The sequence below is a fragment of the Nicotiana sylvestris genome, chromosome 10, assembly GCF_000393655.2.
Source record: "Nicotiana sylvestris chromosome 10, ASM39365v2, whole genome shotgun sequence".
Lineage (NCBI taxonomy): Eukaryota > Viridiplantae > Streptophyta > Magnoliopsida > Solanales > Solanaceae > Nicotiana > Nicotiana sylvestris.
Window position 1 is genome coordinate 94,646,857 of NC_091066.1, and position 15,960 is coordinate 94,662,816.

At 37.5% G+C, this 15,960-nt stretch overlaps 1 protein-coding gene and 1 pseudogene across 1 annotated transcript; both read right to left on the reverse strand.

Annotated features, from left to right (window-relative positions):
• Positions 1-217: 217 nt before the first annotated feature.
• Positions 218-2,058, reverse strand: LOC104222884 (cytochrome P450 71A3-like; annotated as a pseudogene).
• A 4,678-nt stretch (positions 2,059-6,736) lies between these two features.
• Positions 6,737-7,606, reverse strand: LOC138868099 (uncharacterized). Its single transcript, XM_070159318.1, has one exon. The coding sequence runs from the start codon at positions 7,604-7,606 to the stop codon at positions 6,737-6,739; it is 870 nt and encodes a 289-aa protein (XP_070015419.1).
• Positions 7,607-15,960: the final 8,354 nt, after the last annotated feature.

A 15,960-nucleotide genomic window follows, 5' to 3' on the forward strand; every position in this document is an offset into this window, starting at 1 on the left:
AGAGAATTTTTTTATGTACTTCCATTGATTACCTTTTATGCTTTATCAGTTGATATATTATCAACATTATAGTGATGCATCTAAAGTAAGGATCATTGTTATGTTGGCATTAAGACTATCCCTTAAACTAATTAAATAATCTGAATGTTTTGAAATTAAAATAATCAACCAATTAAATAGTCTCATAATTGATACAAGATATACACATACGTAACTCTTAGCAAAAGCATGGGGTAGCCACTGTAAGCAAAGGAGATTTCCTGTAAACAGTGAGGCCAGCAGGGGCTTCAGTCATGTCCAAATCTTCCCCTTTTATCCCGTCTGGTAATGAAAAATCGAACTTGTGCACAAGTCTTGCTAATGCTATCTCATTTACTGCAACAGCAAAAGTAGTTCAAGGGCAGCCCCTCCGCCCAGCGCCAAACGGAATTAACTCTTAAGTGTAATCCTTTGAAATCTATAGCACTACTCAGGAACCTTTCTGGTTGGAACTCATCTGGATTTTCCCACAGCAACGGATCTCTTCCGATTGCCCAAACATTCACAGTGGCTTGTGTTCCAGCTGCTATTTGATATCCCTTTAGTTTTACATCTTGTCTTGATTCTCGAGGGACTAGTAATGGTGCGGGGGGATGAAGCCTGAGGCTCTCTTTTATGACTGCTGTCAAGTAGTGCAGATTTCCTAAATCATCCTCTGTTATCTCTGGTTTTCCCTGGGCAACTTGTCTCACCTCATTTTGCAATTTTTCCATGGCCTTTGGATGCCTCAAAAGTTCTGTCATTGTCCACTCTAAGGTTGTATATGTTGTCTCCGTACCAGCACCAAACATATCCTACGTGTTTGGAAGAAACACAAAACAAACTATTTTCAGTTCGCAAGTTCAATTTTTACTTTCCTGTTATTCATTTGTTTCCAACATTGAGCTGTAGCCAGCAAAGGGACTAAATTACGCTCCAGTTATAATGATAAGCAGTGGTGGAAACAGGATTTTCACCAAAAGGATTCAAAAGATTAATAAAAGTAAACACGCAATGACGCGAAGAAGCTAAGGAACTCAGCATCAAATATGTATACATAAAATAAAAAAAATCTTATATACACAATGTGATATTCAGTGGAGGGAGTTCGGATACTGAGTTTTTGAGGAAGCATGTGATGCGTACCAGGACGATAGTTTTTAGTGAATCTCTTTGAAGAGGAAAATCAGTGACGTTTTGTTTCTGAATTTCAATCAAAACGTCCACCAAATCTTTAGCTTTTCGATCAGGGAGTTCACCTTTATCTCCTGTCATGTGTTCATCAAGCACCTCCTCCAAAAATGTATCTAACTCTTTATCTACTTTCTCGATTTTATTGTCCAAACCATTGATCTTGTTCACCCAATCAAGCCATGGAATATAGTCACCAATGTTAACAGTACCTAATAATTCAGCAAGTGCCCCTTGCACGGTCGTCTTAGTATTCTTCCCACCTTCCCCTTCATCATACCTCCTCCCAGAGGCCACTCTGCTAATCACGTTATTAGTTAGGGAACTCAAAACATATCTCAAATCTATCACTGAACATGATGCTTGTTTGATTTTTTGGATCATATTTGCCGTTTCTTCTTCTCTAATGTCCCGAAATGATCGCACTCTTTTGTTGTTAAGAAGATGAAGCACAGAAATGTTTCTTACTTGCTTCCAGTATTCACCATAGGGACAAAAAGCAACATCTTTGGAGCCATAGAGGATTCTATCACAGATGCTTGATTTAGGTCTATTCGAAAAGACCAGATCGTGGGTTTTCATGATGTCACATGCAACATCGATCGAAGAGGCAATGAGCACTGGCTTACTGCCAAAGTGAAGCAGCATGAGTGGACCATGTTGTTTGGATAGTTTCTGGAGAGCGCGGTAAGGAAGCGGGCCAAGTAGGTGAAGGTATCCTAGAATTGGAAGCTTTGGTGGAGATGGTGGTAATTTCTTTTGGTTATGTGAAGTAGCAAAGAACCATTGATGAAGGAAGAGGATGAAAATTAGTACAGGAACTACAAGTGAATACCGGGGGAAAGACATTTGTTTCAGTAAGGAGTTTGCCAAATGCTATACTGTAATATGTATTACAAGACTGTTTTATATATCTATATATAACAATACTAGCCTAAGATTTTGTTTAACGTACGTAGAGGAAGGTAGATTTTGTTGAAGTTAGATTTTGCCAACATATATGTTATTAATCCGTGTATTGCTGTAAATAAATAAAACAATAATCTTTTTGAACACAGAAATAGAAATTTAGTAGAAATAAATTCTAAAAACAGTATTTGAACTTCAAAATAAATTTTGAAAACAGTATATGAACAAATCGAGCCCACTGAATACACAGTGTGTCCTTAATGAAATTATTTCCCTCAACTACCCGAGGTTGAACGATTTAACTCATCGGAGTGTTGGTACCAAACGCTGATGAACAGCGAACCATTCGAAGGCTGTAAAACACACTGGAATTTTTGTGTAGAAGAAAAAGAAGATTATCAGAAAATTTCGTAAGTTAATATTCTGGGATTTGAAAGAATATTTATAGCCAATTTGGTACTGTTTCTGAAAAGGTTTGCAACTTTTCAGAACAGCCATAACTGTTGGAATAGGTTTGACACTGTTTCAGAAAAGCCATAGCTGTTGGAAATATTGCGGGAATATTAAAACGGATTTAAAATAATCCGGGAAAGAAAAATTGGACTGGATCGCACTGGGTCGCGGGTCATGGGTGATTTGAATTTTTGTTAATTAATTAAATATTTGAAAAGAATTTTGTCCAAAAAGATTAATCAATCAATTGATCTTTGACCGAATCTGAATCCGAAGCCGAGCGAGGGACGATGACAATGGCGCGAGACTTGCCTTCTTCTTAGCTCTTTAAGAGCTAAAAGATGAGCTTCTCTATATATACACAAAGATTTTCTTTCCTTCTACCAATGAGGGACAAAGTGCATTAGTAAAGTGAACTCATTCAAAATTTTATTTCCCTCTATTTCTTTTCCCTCCATTTCTTTTCCCACCATTTTCCATTCACGCTTATTTTGTTATTAATAACAAAATCATACAATCCCCCACATGAATGGGGAATGACTATAAACTTAAAGGAATGCACGGACGTGTATGTGTTTCACATGCAAGAATTAATTGCATCTGGATAAGTAGGTTTCCTTTTGAACTTTTTGTAGTGAACTTATATCAGATATACTTGGTCAATCGGTAGATTTGATATCTTTGAACCGTCGAGCTTTGTTGTATACCTAGAAAACATAAGTCACACAATCAATCCTTAACGATCTATGGATCTCATGGTTGTGTTCGTTTCAACCATGAACACCGTGTGGTTTCATGAGTGCTTAGAGAATGAGCCTTTACTTTCATTCCCCTTGAAGCGGCTTACACTTCACACTCACATACGTGATTCCTAAACGTGTAATCCTAAAGACACACTATCTGGTGATATCCTGCTAGACTTAGCAAATCATTAAAAAGGCTTTAAGCTTTATTGACTCATCAAAAAGCCTTAATGATTTATCTCATTTTTGAACATTTTCTTCATCACGAGAAAGAGTTGAGTTATTTGACAATGTTGAACCGTCATTCATAACTTTGTTTGATCTCTTTGAACCTAGCTCTTGGGATCTCCAGTCTGCTAGGTAGAGTTACCGCCATGATGACTTGTCCTAGGATTTTAACCCTATTATCTTTGATGATCTTTCAACTACCTCTCTAGATAGGCCTTTTGTAAGTGGATCCGCCACGTTATCTCTTGACATTATGTAGTCAATTGTGATAACACCACTAGAAAATAGTTGTCTAACGATATTGTGTCTCCGTCTAATATGATGAGATTTTCCGTTATACATAACGCTCCCTGCCATACCTATTGCCACTTGACTATCACAATGTATACAAATAGGTGCCAAAGGTTTGGTCCAAAATGGAATAACTTCCAAGAAATTCCGAAGCCATTCAACTTCTTCATCGGCCTTATCTAAAGCTATGAATTCAGATTCTACTGTAGAACGGGCGATGCACATTTATTTGGATGATTTCTAAGACACTGCTCCACCCCCAATTGTCAAAACATATCCACTCGTGGATTTAACTTCAGATGATCCGCTGATCCAATTTTCATCACTATATCCCTTGATCATGGAAGGATATTTGTTATAATGCAAAGCATAATTTTGGGTATGTTTCAGATATCCCAAAATTTGTTTCATTGTCGTCCAATGTATTTCATTGGGATTACTTGTAAACTGACTCAGTTTGCTAATAACACATGTATATCCGGTCGAGTACAATTCATGATATACATTAAACTTCCCAATACTCTTGCATAATTCAGTTGTGAGTCACTTTCACCTTCATTCTTTTGAAGTGCATAACTCACGTCAATTGGAGTCTTGGTAATTTTGAATCCAAATATTTGAACTTGTCAATTACCTTTTCAATGTAGTGAGACTGTGATAATGCTAGACTTTGTGGAGTCTTCTGAATTTTGATTTCTAAGATCACATCAGCAATTCCTAAGTCTTTCATGTCGAATTTGCTAGCCAACATGCGTTTTGTAGCATTTATATCTGTCATACTTTTGCTTATTATCAACATGTCATCAACATATAAACAAACAATGACTTCATGACCTGTAGTATTTTTAATGTAAACACATTTGTCACGCTCGTTGATTTTAAATCCATTTGCCAACATTGTTTGGTCAAATTTTGCATGCCATTGTTTGGGTGCTTGTTTAAGTCCATAAAGTGACTTAACAAGTTTGCACACTTTCTTTTCTTTACCAGGAACCATAAAATCCTTAGGTTGTTCCATGTAAATCTCTTCCTCCAATTCTCCATTTAAGAAAGTTGTTTTAACATCCATTTGATGGATTTCAAGACCATACACGGCCGCTAGTGCCACTAACACCATAATAGATGTTATCCTTATTACCAGCAAGTAAGTGTCAAAGTAATCAAGACCTTCCTTTTGTCTATAACCTTTGGCAATAAGTCTTGCCTTATATTTGTCAATAGTGCCATCAGCTTTAATTTTTTGTTTAAAGATCCATTTTGAACCTAAAGGCTTATTTCCTGGAGGAAGATCAACCAATTTCCATGTATGGTTATCCAAAATTTATTGAATCTCTCTATTGACTGCTTCTTTCCAAAATGGTGAATTAGAAGACGTCATAGCTGCTTTAAAAGTTTGAGGCTTATTTTCAAGCAAGAATGTCACAAAATCTGGTCCAAAGGAAGTAGATGCCCTTTGACATTTACTACGCCTTGGATCTTCTATACTTGGAGTATTTTTCTTTGGTTCTTCCCGAGGTCATTTAGGTGTTTCACTTAATGGCTCGCATTCAGTTTTATATGGATAGATTCTTTCAAAGAATTTAGGATCATCTGATTTCATTACTGTATTAACATGAATCTCGGGATTATCGGATTTATGGACCAAAATTGCCATGCTTTACTATTTGTAGCATATCCAATGAAAATGCAATGAACTGTTTTTGGTCCGATTTTAACCCTTTTAGGTAAAGGAACTTATACCGTCGCTAGACACCCCCATACTTTGAAATATTTCAAGTTGGGTTTTCTTCCTTTCCATTTTTCATATGTAATAGATTGCGTTTTGCTGTGGGGTACTCTGTTGAGTATTCAGTTAGCTGTAAGGATAGCTTCCCCCCACAAACTCTGCGGTAATCCGGAACGTATTAATAAAGAATTCATCATTGCTTTTAAAGTCCGATTTTTCCTTTCCGCAATTCCGTTGGATTGAGGTGTGTAAGGTGCAGTAGTTTGATGGATAATTCCATATTCCAAATATATTTCTGCAAACAGAGATTTATATTCTCCACCTCTATCACTTCTAATCATTTTGATCTTTTTATTCAATCGATTCTCTACCTCGTTCTTGTATTGCTTAAATGCCTCAATTGCTTCATCCTTACTATTAAGCAAATAAACATAACAATATCGAGTGTAATTGTCAATAAAAGTAATAAAATACTTTTTCCCACCTCGAGATGGTGTCGAATTCATATCGCAAATGTCAGTATGAATTAAGTCTAAAGGATTTGAACACCTTTCAACAGACTTATAAGGATGTTTTACAAACTTAAATTCAACACATATTTGACATTTTGATTTATTACACTCGAATTTAGGCAATACTTCTAAATTAATTAACTTCAGCAAGGTTTTATAATTGACATGTCCTAATTGAATATGCCATAAATAATTTGACTCCAATAAATAAGAAGAAACTGAAATTTTATTCATACAGTCAACAGCCATTACATTAAGTTTGAAAAAGTCCTCCGTGAGGTAGCCTTTTCCAATATACATTTCATTCTTGCTTACAACAACTTTATCAGAAACAAATACACATTTGAATCCATTCTTTACAAGTAAAGAAGTAGAAACTAAATTCTTCCTAATAGTAGGAACTTGAAGAACGTTGTTAAGCGTTAACACCTTGCCGGAAGTCATCTTCAGGAATATCTTCCCATAACCTTCAATCTTGGCTGTTGCATTATTTCCCATGGAAATCTCTTCTTCAGGACCAGCAGTAGAGTAAGTCGCAAATGCTTCTTTGACAGCGCAAACATGTCGAGTGGCTCCAGAGTCAATCCACCACTCTTTCAGATTTCCAACTAGGTTGCATTCCGAAAGCATTGCACAAAGATCATCAATGTCATCATTATTCTCCCCTATGTTGGCTTGTCCCTTCTTCTTATCCTTTTTCGGGAGACGACAATCAGGGCTTTTGTGACCAACTTTTCCCCAATTGTAGCAGTTGCCCTTGAATTTCTTTTTGTTCTCCTCCTTAGTCTGTCCAGAAGAACTCTTCCTCTTCTTACTTTTTGGAGCAGTCTCCTCAACGTATTAGCTCTCATGATCGTTGAATTTCCACGAGACTTCTTCTCGGCTATTTTGTTGTCTTCCTCAATCTTTTTACGTATCATAGGGTCTTCCAACTTCATTTCTTTGCGCTTGTGCTTAAGATAGTTCTTGAAATCTCTCCACGAAGGAGACAATTTTTCACTCATTGCAGCCACTTGAAATGCTTCATTCACGACCATACCTTCAGTAATAAGGTCGTGAAAAATAAGTTGAAGCTCCTGAACTTGGGTTCCCACAGTTTTGCTGTCTATCATTTTATAGTCTAGAAACTTGGCAACCACAAACTTCTTCAAGCATACACCTTCTGTCTTGTACTTCTTCTCAAGTGCGTCCCATAATTCTTTCGAAGTATTCATCACATTGAGCACATTGTACAAGTCATCCTCTAAAGTACTTAAGATATAGCCTTTGCAAAGAAAATATGCCTGCTTCCATGCCTTAACAATCATGAACTTTTCATTGTCCAGCATATCCGCAGCAGGCACTGGAGGCTCTTCACTAGTGAATTTCTGCATATCAAGTGTGGTAAGCCAGAAGAACACCCTTTGCTGCCATCCTTTGATGTTGGCTCCAGAAAATTTCCCCGATTTCTCGGCCGGAGGAATAACAATGCGGCTTGACGAGGCTATCATCGTTGCACCAATAGTCGTAGAAGGATTTCCGTTATCAATTTCCATTTCTCACTGTCAACAACAGAAGAGTTCAATTAATGGCAAAACCAGAATAGTAAATAATACAATAATCAATAAACAGTACATAATAAAAAACAACCAAAATTTTCATATACTGTTTTATAGAAAAACGATGATGTTTTTATGTTATTCAAATCGTTTTCTGAATTTCAATACTCTTATGAAGTTTTTATATCTTCAAATCAGAATAGTAAAATTCAGACGGAGTAGAAAATCACACAGGTTTTAATCTCCAGAAATAGAATAAAAAATATAATAATATAATTTCCTTAAGATTGTTATTAATCTGTATTACTGTAAATAAATAAAACAATAATCTTTCTGAAAACAGAAACAGAAAGTTAGTAGAAATAAATTTTGAAAAACGTATTTGAACTTCTAAATAAATTTTGAAAACGGTATAGGAACAAATCGAGCCCACTGAATACATAATGTGTCCTTAATAAAATTATTCCCCGCAAGTACTCGAGGTTATGGAATATATCCTCCCAGGATAGAACGATTTAACTCACTGGAGTGTTGGTACCAAAAACGCCGATGAACAACGAACCACTCGAAGGCTGCAAAATACACTGGAATTTTTGTGAAGAAGAAGAAGAAGATTATTAGAACATTTCGTATGTTATTGAATTTGAAGAAATATTTATAGCCAATTTGATACTGTTTCTAAAAAGGTTTGCAACCTTTCAGAACAGCCATAGCTGTTGGAACAGGTTTGATACTATTTCAGAACAGCCATAGCTGTTGGAAATATTGCGAGAAAATTAAAACGGATTTAAAATAATCCGAGAAAAAAAAATTAGACCGGACCGGGTCCCGGGTCATGAGTGATTTGAATTTTCGTTAATTAGTTAAATATTTGAAAAGAATTTTGTCCAAAAAGATTAATCAATCAATTGATCTTTGACCGAATCTGAATCCGAAGCCGAGCGAGGGACGATGACAATGGCGCGAGACTTGCCTTCTTCTTAGCTCTTTAAGAGCTAAACGATGAGCTTCTCTATATATACACAAAGATTTTCTTTCCTTCTACCAATGAGGGACAAAGTGCATTAGTAGAGTGAACTCTTTCAATATTTCACTTCCCTCCATTTCTTTTCCTACCATTTTTCATTCACACTTCTTTTGTTATTAATAATAAAATCCAGTAATATCTAGAGAAACTTAGTTTAAGCTATATTTTCTTTCACTTTGAAAGCTCTCCTAAACTCATGTTAGCTGATGGAGTAATACTTAAGGTCCATTGATGATTTTTATTTTATTGTTTTTGGCATGTAAACTCAAATGGTCAGTGATAAAGGATGAATAGTGTGTATTTTGAGTGTGTTTGTGTTTTATTTCTTGTGTGACTTGCGGGGTTCACACTGCTTTTGAAGTGAAAATATCCTCATTACGTATTTCTTATGTGTAGGAACAAACTTATGCGGAAAATGATCAAATAAGAGAAAAATTGGTAAAAAAAAGAGATAAAGAGAAAAGTCATGGACAACGAAGTGAGGTTCACTTCACCAGACTGAGACCAGAGTAAAAGAAATTAGAAAAGTCCCGGACAGCGAAGCTATGTTCACTTTGCCAGACCGAAATTGGAGCAGAATAAACCAGCTTCTCCAATCCGAAATAGAAGAAGAAAAATTCGCCTTACACAAATCTTAGTCGCTATAAATACATCCTAAAACATGTTTTTGAGGGGAAAATACTACTTTGGAGGGAGAGAGGACTTTAGGGAGGCAAGAACACACTAGGAACAAGGAGGAAAATTCTTCTACAAGTTTTTCACTTTCTTCTTTATATTTCCATTGTTGTAGTTGTACATATTGCTAGGTTTCGAACTTGAACTTTTATTTTACTTTTTTTAGTATTTGATTTTTTTTTTAATTTTAGTTTTACTTGTTGATTGGGGAAACATGCCATCTTTAAATTATCGGAGTTTCGATATTGGTAATTCTAATATTGATCTTCCTTGTGCTTATTATGGAGGAAATCACATGTGACAAACTTGTCAAAATATTTTCGAGAGCGAGTTATGTGCACCAACTCAATTTTATGTGTGGAATATATGATATGTTTGTGGTGGTCAATATGGTCACTTTTATGGTTGTGCTTGTCTTTCTTATCCTTCCCAACCCCTTATTTTGATGGTTCTACTTTTTCTTATGAGGTTAACAAGAACAAAGAACTGGGGGAAGCTGACCTGAATAAGATCAAAGATATATTAAAATGACTCATGGAATGAAGTAATGAGAAACAACTGCAAAAACAAAGGCAATGGGATACTATCCAAAGGTAAGATGCACATATTCTTAACCCGGAGGCACAAGTGAGTCAATTGGTTGAAGAATTTATTGCTCAACAAGTTGATATTGTGGATAGTAACAAAAAAAGAGCATGCATTAGATGCAGAAATTAAGGTTCTAATGGAGGAGGTCGAGTAGAACACCAACAATCTATCCAATTAGAGTTTGAGGATGCCGATGCTGTAGAAGAGATACTAGAGTCAATCAAGGACATTGATGATACATATTTCAATGACTCTAGTGTCATTGATGTTGAGGATGTTGACAGTCCAAAAGTTCATGTAGTTGAGCGTATTGGTCCACACTCCAAGCATCTTTTCACATTTTATTTGGATGATGATATGAAAATAGAGTCCTTCGAGCGAATTGAGGAGTCAAGGAATAAGGAACAAGGTGCCTACATTTTAGAATTCTTCTTACGAGAAAGTTGAGATTACATACCTCATGCAAAGGGTAAGTGCAGAATACTATATTATTTTTTTGGGGCAGTTAGATTTGTTCCACCACCCTTTGACCATAGTAGAAAACTTGAAGCAAAACATGGTGTTCAATTCATAAGCTTGAGGCAGAGTCAAAAAAGTGATTCGAATCGTGCGGCGACGTTAAATCAAGTGCTTGTTGGGAGACAATCCAACTTTACTACTTTTTTTTTAATTTTATTATTTTATTATTTTTTATTACTGTGTTATTCTTGTAGTGTTGTATTTCATTTCTCTAGGAGCATGAGAAGCAAGGTCATTGGAATAAAGCAAAAGCAAGTGAGAAGGTTAGAACTAAGTGTGGGGTTCCCCCACAAAGAATCAAGTCTGTGAGAAATCTGGGTACCTCATGAATTCCTAATACTTCGTCCTTTTGTCTACCATGGAGTTTCTTTCACCCTCTTTTATTTATAGGTGTGCATTGGGGATAATGCATACTTTTAAGTGTGGGGTGAAAAGACTGTTGGGGTGATTTTCTATGCTATATTAGTGTGTTGAAAAAACAAATCAAAAATAAAAAAACTAATTAGGCTGAAATAACCACTCTTGATTTTTCTTATGGCCACGTTTTTTTCAAGAGACAATCTCGATCTGGGTCGTAGTTTTTTCTTATATGTAGAATTTTCAAAAAGGTTTGAACTTTTCCCGATACTAGACTTCCTAGACAATTTTATTGAGGGTTTAAAGTCCAAAGAAAAATACAAAAGATTTTCATTTTTTCTTTTTTGAACTGATAGTGGAATGGGGAGAACCTGAGTATCCATGATTTTTGACATATTTTATATCGGGGCTTAGAGGTGGATCATTTGCACTAAGTAGATTCTTCATGGTCTTTGTAATTACATGCATTGAAAATATGATGGCTTTCGTTTGACACCGAGGCTCATCTTTTGACTCTTGTGATTAATTTTCGTGTGCTTAAATTTTATGATGACTGTGCTAGTTGCTTTAACTTAAGAATCAGATCCCAGCCATCCTAAGTGAGTCATGTGCATTGTGTGAGGTGAGATTTTGGTGTACTTTGTGCCATCATTGCTAGTCTAGAACTTGCTCTGTGTGAGTCAAAGCGAAATGATTAAGTCTTGTAAGTTTGAGAAGTGACTTAGGCTTTCTTTGATTTACCATTTAGCTTATTTGCCTACTAGTGCTAATATTATCCGTAGTTAACCCTTTTGAGCCTATAGACCTTTTTTTGGCAACCACATTACAACCCGATCTCCTGTGTTTTAATCAAATCTATTGAACCTTTACCTCGGAATGCACTTAAGTAGCTAGAAGAGTAAAGAAAGAGATTGTGTAGCTTTTGACTAGAACCATAGAGAGGCCGACAAGGTTCACTTTTGTACGAATAAAATAAAGGTACTAGCCAAAAATATCAAATTAAGGAGAGTGAAAGAAAAAAAAAGAAAAAAATGAATAACACCTCTCATATCTTTGTCTGGGCTAGCGAATATCTATATGTTGATGTGCTTAATGACGAAGGCCTAAATGTGTATAGTTTCATGGGAAGACATCGAATTGGTCATGACAAGGTGTTTAAAAGTGAAGTGTAGTGTATTAAAGTGCTTAAGAGGGTTAGTTACAATTTTCTCAACTATATCATGCACGTCCCTTAGCCTACATTACAATGAGTAAAGTTCTACTTTATCCTAGTTTTTACGAGCTTAAATTAGTAGAGACTTACACTACGGGCAAGCCTATGGTACAAATTTGGGTGGCATAAGTTTCTTTGTGAGAGTGAGAAAATTATAATGACTCGGCCGGTTGTTTTGAGAGTGTGAGCACCCATCCCCTATATATTGTCCCCTATGCTTCATTTTATGCTTACATGACTTGCTAGTGTGCTTGGTGTCGGGTTCAGGAGAATTTTTGAGTGAAATGGGACACATAGTCCCTAAGTGTGAAGTTCGAGTTGTAAGAGTTGACCATAGTTTGATCTGTGTGAAGGTGACACCGAAATGGAGTTTCGTCGGTTCCAATAGCTCCATATGGTGATTTTGATCTCAAGAGAGCGTCCGGATGTAGATTTGGAGGTCCGTAGGTCATTTTAGCGTTATTTGGTGAATGTTAGAAAATTGGAAGATTTTTGGAAAGTTTGACCGGGAGTGGACTTTTTGATATCAGGGTCAAATTCTGATTTCGAAAGTTGGAGTACGTCCATAGGGTCAGATGTGACTTATGTGCAAAATTTGAGGTCAATCAGATGTGTTTTGATAGGTTTCGGCATCGTTTGTAGAAGTTGGAGTTTCCTAAGTTCGTTAAGCTTAAATAGGGGTATGATTCATATTTTCTGCATTGTTTGATATGATTTAAAGGCTCGACTAAGTTTGTATGATGTTTTAGGACACACTGGTATATTTCTTTAGGTCCCGGGGGCCTCAGGTGAGATTCGGACCTTGTTCAGCGCATTTCAAGACTTGGTAGGAATTCTGAAGTTTGCTGATTTTTCCTAGTTCTGGTGTCCTTTTACGCATTCGCGATGATCTTCTCGCATTCGCGTAGAGTAGTCCTAGCCTTGTTGAGTTTTACCTTTCGCGTTCGCGAAGTAGGCCATGCGTTCGCGAAGGTCAGGTCATTGTGCACTTCGATCTCGGATGGGAAGTCGTGTTGGCAAAGAGGAAAGGGAGCTTGGGTGGGCTCCTAAGTTTGGCTTACGTGTTTGCTTAATGGGCTTCACCATCGCGTTCATGTATGAGGGAATTTTGGTTAGTATATTTTTGATCTTCGCAAACACGAGGCAATTTCCGCGTTTGCAAAGAAGGAAATACCTAGGCAGATTTTGAATGTTCAAAATCAAGGGTTTATGTCATTTTTCACCATTTGGACTTGAGAGCTCGGAATTAGGCGTTTTGTGAAGAGAACTTAACGTAGGTGTTTGGGGTAACTGATTCTTACCTAATTTTGATTAATTTACATGGTTAGGCCTTTAATTTCATCTTTAAATTAGTGATTTGGGATGGAAATTGGGGAAAATTGAGGAAAAGTTCTTTGGCCGAATTTTGAAGTTTTTATTGAGATTTTTGTTTCGGATTTGAGTAATTATGGTAAGGGTGGACTCGTGGTTGAATGGGTGTTCGGATTTTGTGGCTTTTACCCAATTTCGAGACTTGGGCCCGGGTTGACTCTTTGGGGCGATATTCTAATTTCATGTTAAAGTCTTGATTTCATTAATTAGATTAGTTTCTTATAGTTATATTCATAGTATAAAATTACTTTTGGCTAGATTTGATCCATTCGGAGTCGGAAAGTCGAGGGAAAGGCATCGTTATTGACTAATTGAGCTTGGTTTGAGGTAAGTGACTTGTCTAACCTTGTGTGGGGGAAATCCCCTTAAGATTTGGCATTGTTGCAACAATTTATGATATGTGGCTGCCGTGTACGCGAGGTGACGAGTGCGTAAGCGTGCTAATTATTGAAAATCCGGTTTTTGCTAAGTAGTAACCTGTTTATACCTTAAATGAGTTATTCCAGCATATGTACTTATCATGTTTAGCTTGATACTGCATGTCTACGTGCCTGAATTCTTACTTGAAATCTGTGCAACCTGCTTATTTGAATTCCTATTTTTCCTTGATTTTGTATTTAGTCTTTATCTGTAGGATTCCTTGCTGTGAATTTGTTGTTCCAACGGTTATAGTTGTGTATTTACTTTTCGGACTTCGAGACGGTGCCTTAGGAGCTCCCCTATTGCATATTTACTTTTGGGACTAAGAGGCGGTACCTCAGGAGTTCCCTTATTGCATATTTACTTTGGGACTACAAGGTTGTACCTTAGGAGCTCCCCTGTTGAGTAGTTACTTTTGTGACTACGAGGCGGTACCTCGGGAGCGCCCCTGTTGTTTACCCCTATGTGTTATGTTATTACCTTTATGTAATTTCTCTTTGTTAAATTCTCAGTCTTTTCATTATTTTACCATATCTTCTGCCTTAATTATTATAATCTAGTAAGGTCCTGACCTGACCTCGTAACTACTCTACCGAGATTAGGCTTGGCACTTACTAGGTATAATTGTGGTGTACTCATACTACTCTTCTGCACATATTTTGTGTGTAGATCCAAGTACCTCCTACCAGCCCAGATGTTAGTGAGGAGTGAGTATGCGGAGACTTCAAGATATATCTGCCAGCGTCCACAGACCTCGGAGTCACCCTCTATCCTTATATTGTCTTTCTTCTTTATTCTTTTAGATGTTGATGTATAGAGACAGTCAGTACATTCCTTAGAGCTTGTGGCTTATTACTACCGGGTTTTGGGGAGTTGTTTACACTCGAGTTGTTGGTTTTAGCTGTACATGCCGAGCATAAGTTTGTAGTATTATTTATTTGAAGTATAGTTGTTATTTCTTTTGTTATTTTAGTTATTCCGTAAATTTTTAGGCATACCTAGTCTTAAAGACTAGGTGCCATCACAACATCTTATAGAGGGAAATTTGGGTCATGACAAGTGTGTATCAGAGCTTTAGGTTCATAGGTGTTATGAGTCACAAGCAGGTTTATTAGAGTCTCGCGGATCGATACAGAGACGTCTGTACTTATCTTCGAGAGGCTATGGAACTGTTAGGAAAAAGTTTCACCTCTTTGATTCTTTGTTGTGCGAAATTGTGGACTTTAGGATTCTAAACTTCTGTCTTTCTATTCTCTCACAAAAGGTGAGGACATGTACAGCCGGATCAGATGACCAAACACCCGCGCTCCTTGCTAGAGATGCAAGAGTTCGAGGACGAGGTAGAGACCGAGGACGTCCACGTGGTGCAGCAAAAGCACCCTCACGAGCTGCTATAGAGAACCCACCAGTAGCTCTAGTTGGAGCGCATGCACCTGAGACGCCTGTTACAGAACTAGCTCTTAAGGAGACCCTTGCCCAGTTTTTGAGCATGTTTGGCACTTTAGCTCAAACAGGGTTGATCCCACTTGCTCCTTCCACATCTCACGCCGGGGGAGGAGAATAGACTCTTGCCACCCATACGCCAGAGCAGCGGGTTCAGGTAGACCAGGTTCTAAATGTCATACTAGTGCAGACGGTAGCCCCAATTCAGCCCGAGGTTTGAGGAAGAACAACACAGGCTCGAGAGGTACAAGAAGTACCTCCCTCCTACTTTCAGTGGCTTAGCATTAGATGATGCTCAGGGTTTTCTTGAGCAGTGCCACCATATCCTCTGTGCTATGGGTGTAGCAAAGTCTAGTGGGGTTTTCTTCACTACGTTCCAGCTTAGAGGAGCATCTTATCAGTGGTGGCGGCACGTATATGAATTGGGTAGTCTGGCCGAGGCAGCTTCACTCATATGGACTCCGTTCTCGGATATGTTCTTGAAGGAGTATGTTCCCTAGAATCTCAAAGAACCAAGACGCGCAATGTTTGAGAATTTGTGAAACTCGTCATATGGTGAGGGATTGCACAAAACTCGGGATGGGTGCACCTCTATAGATGACTCAAGCACTATGTGCTCCACCGGGTCCTTAGGCTATGGTTACAGCAACAACTACCACTTCACCTACTTAGCCAGCTCGAGGTAGAGGTCGGGTAGGTAGAGGTCGCTCTATAGGAGGAGGCCATGCCAGATATTAT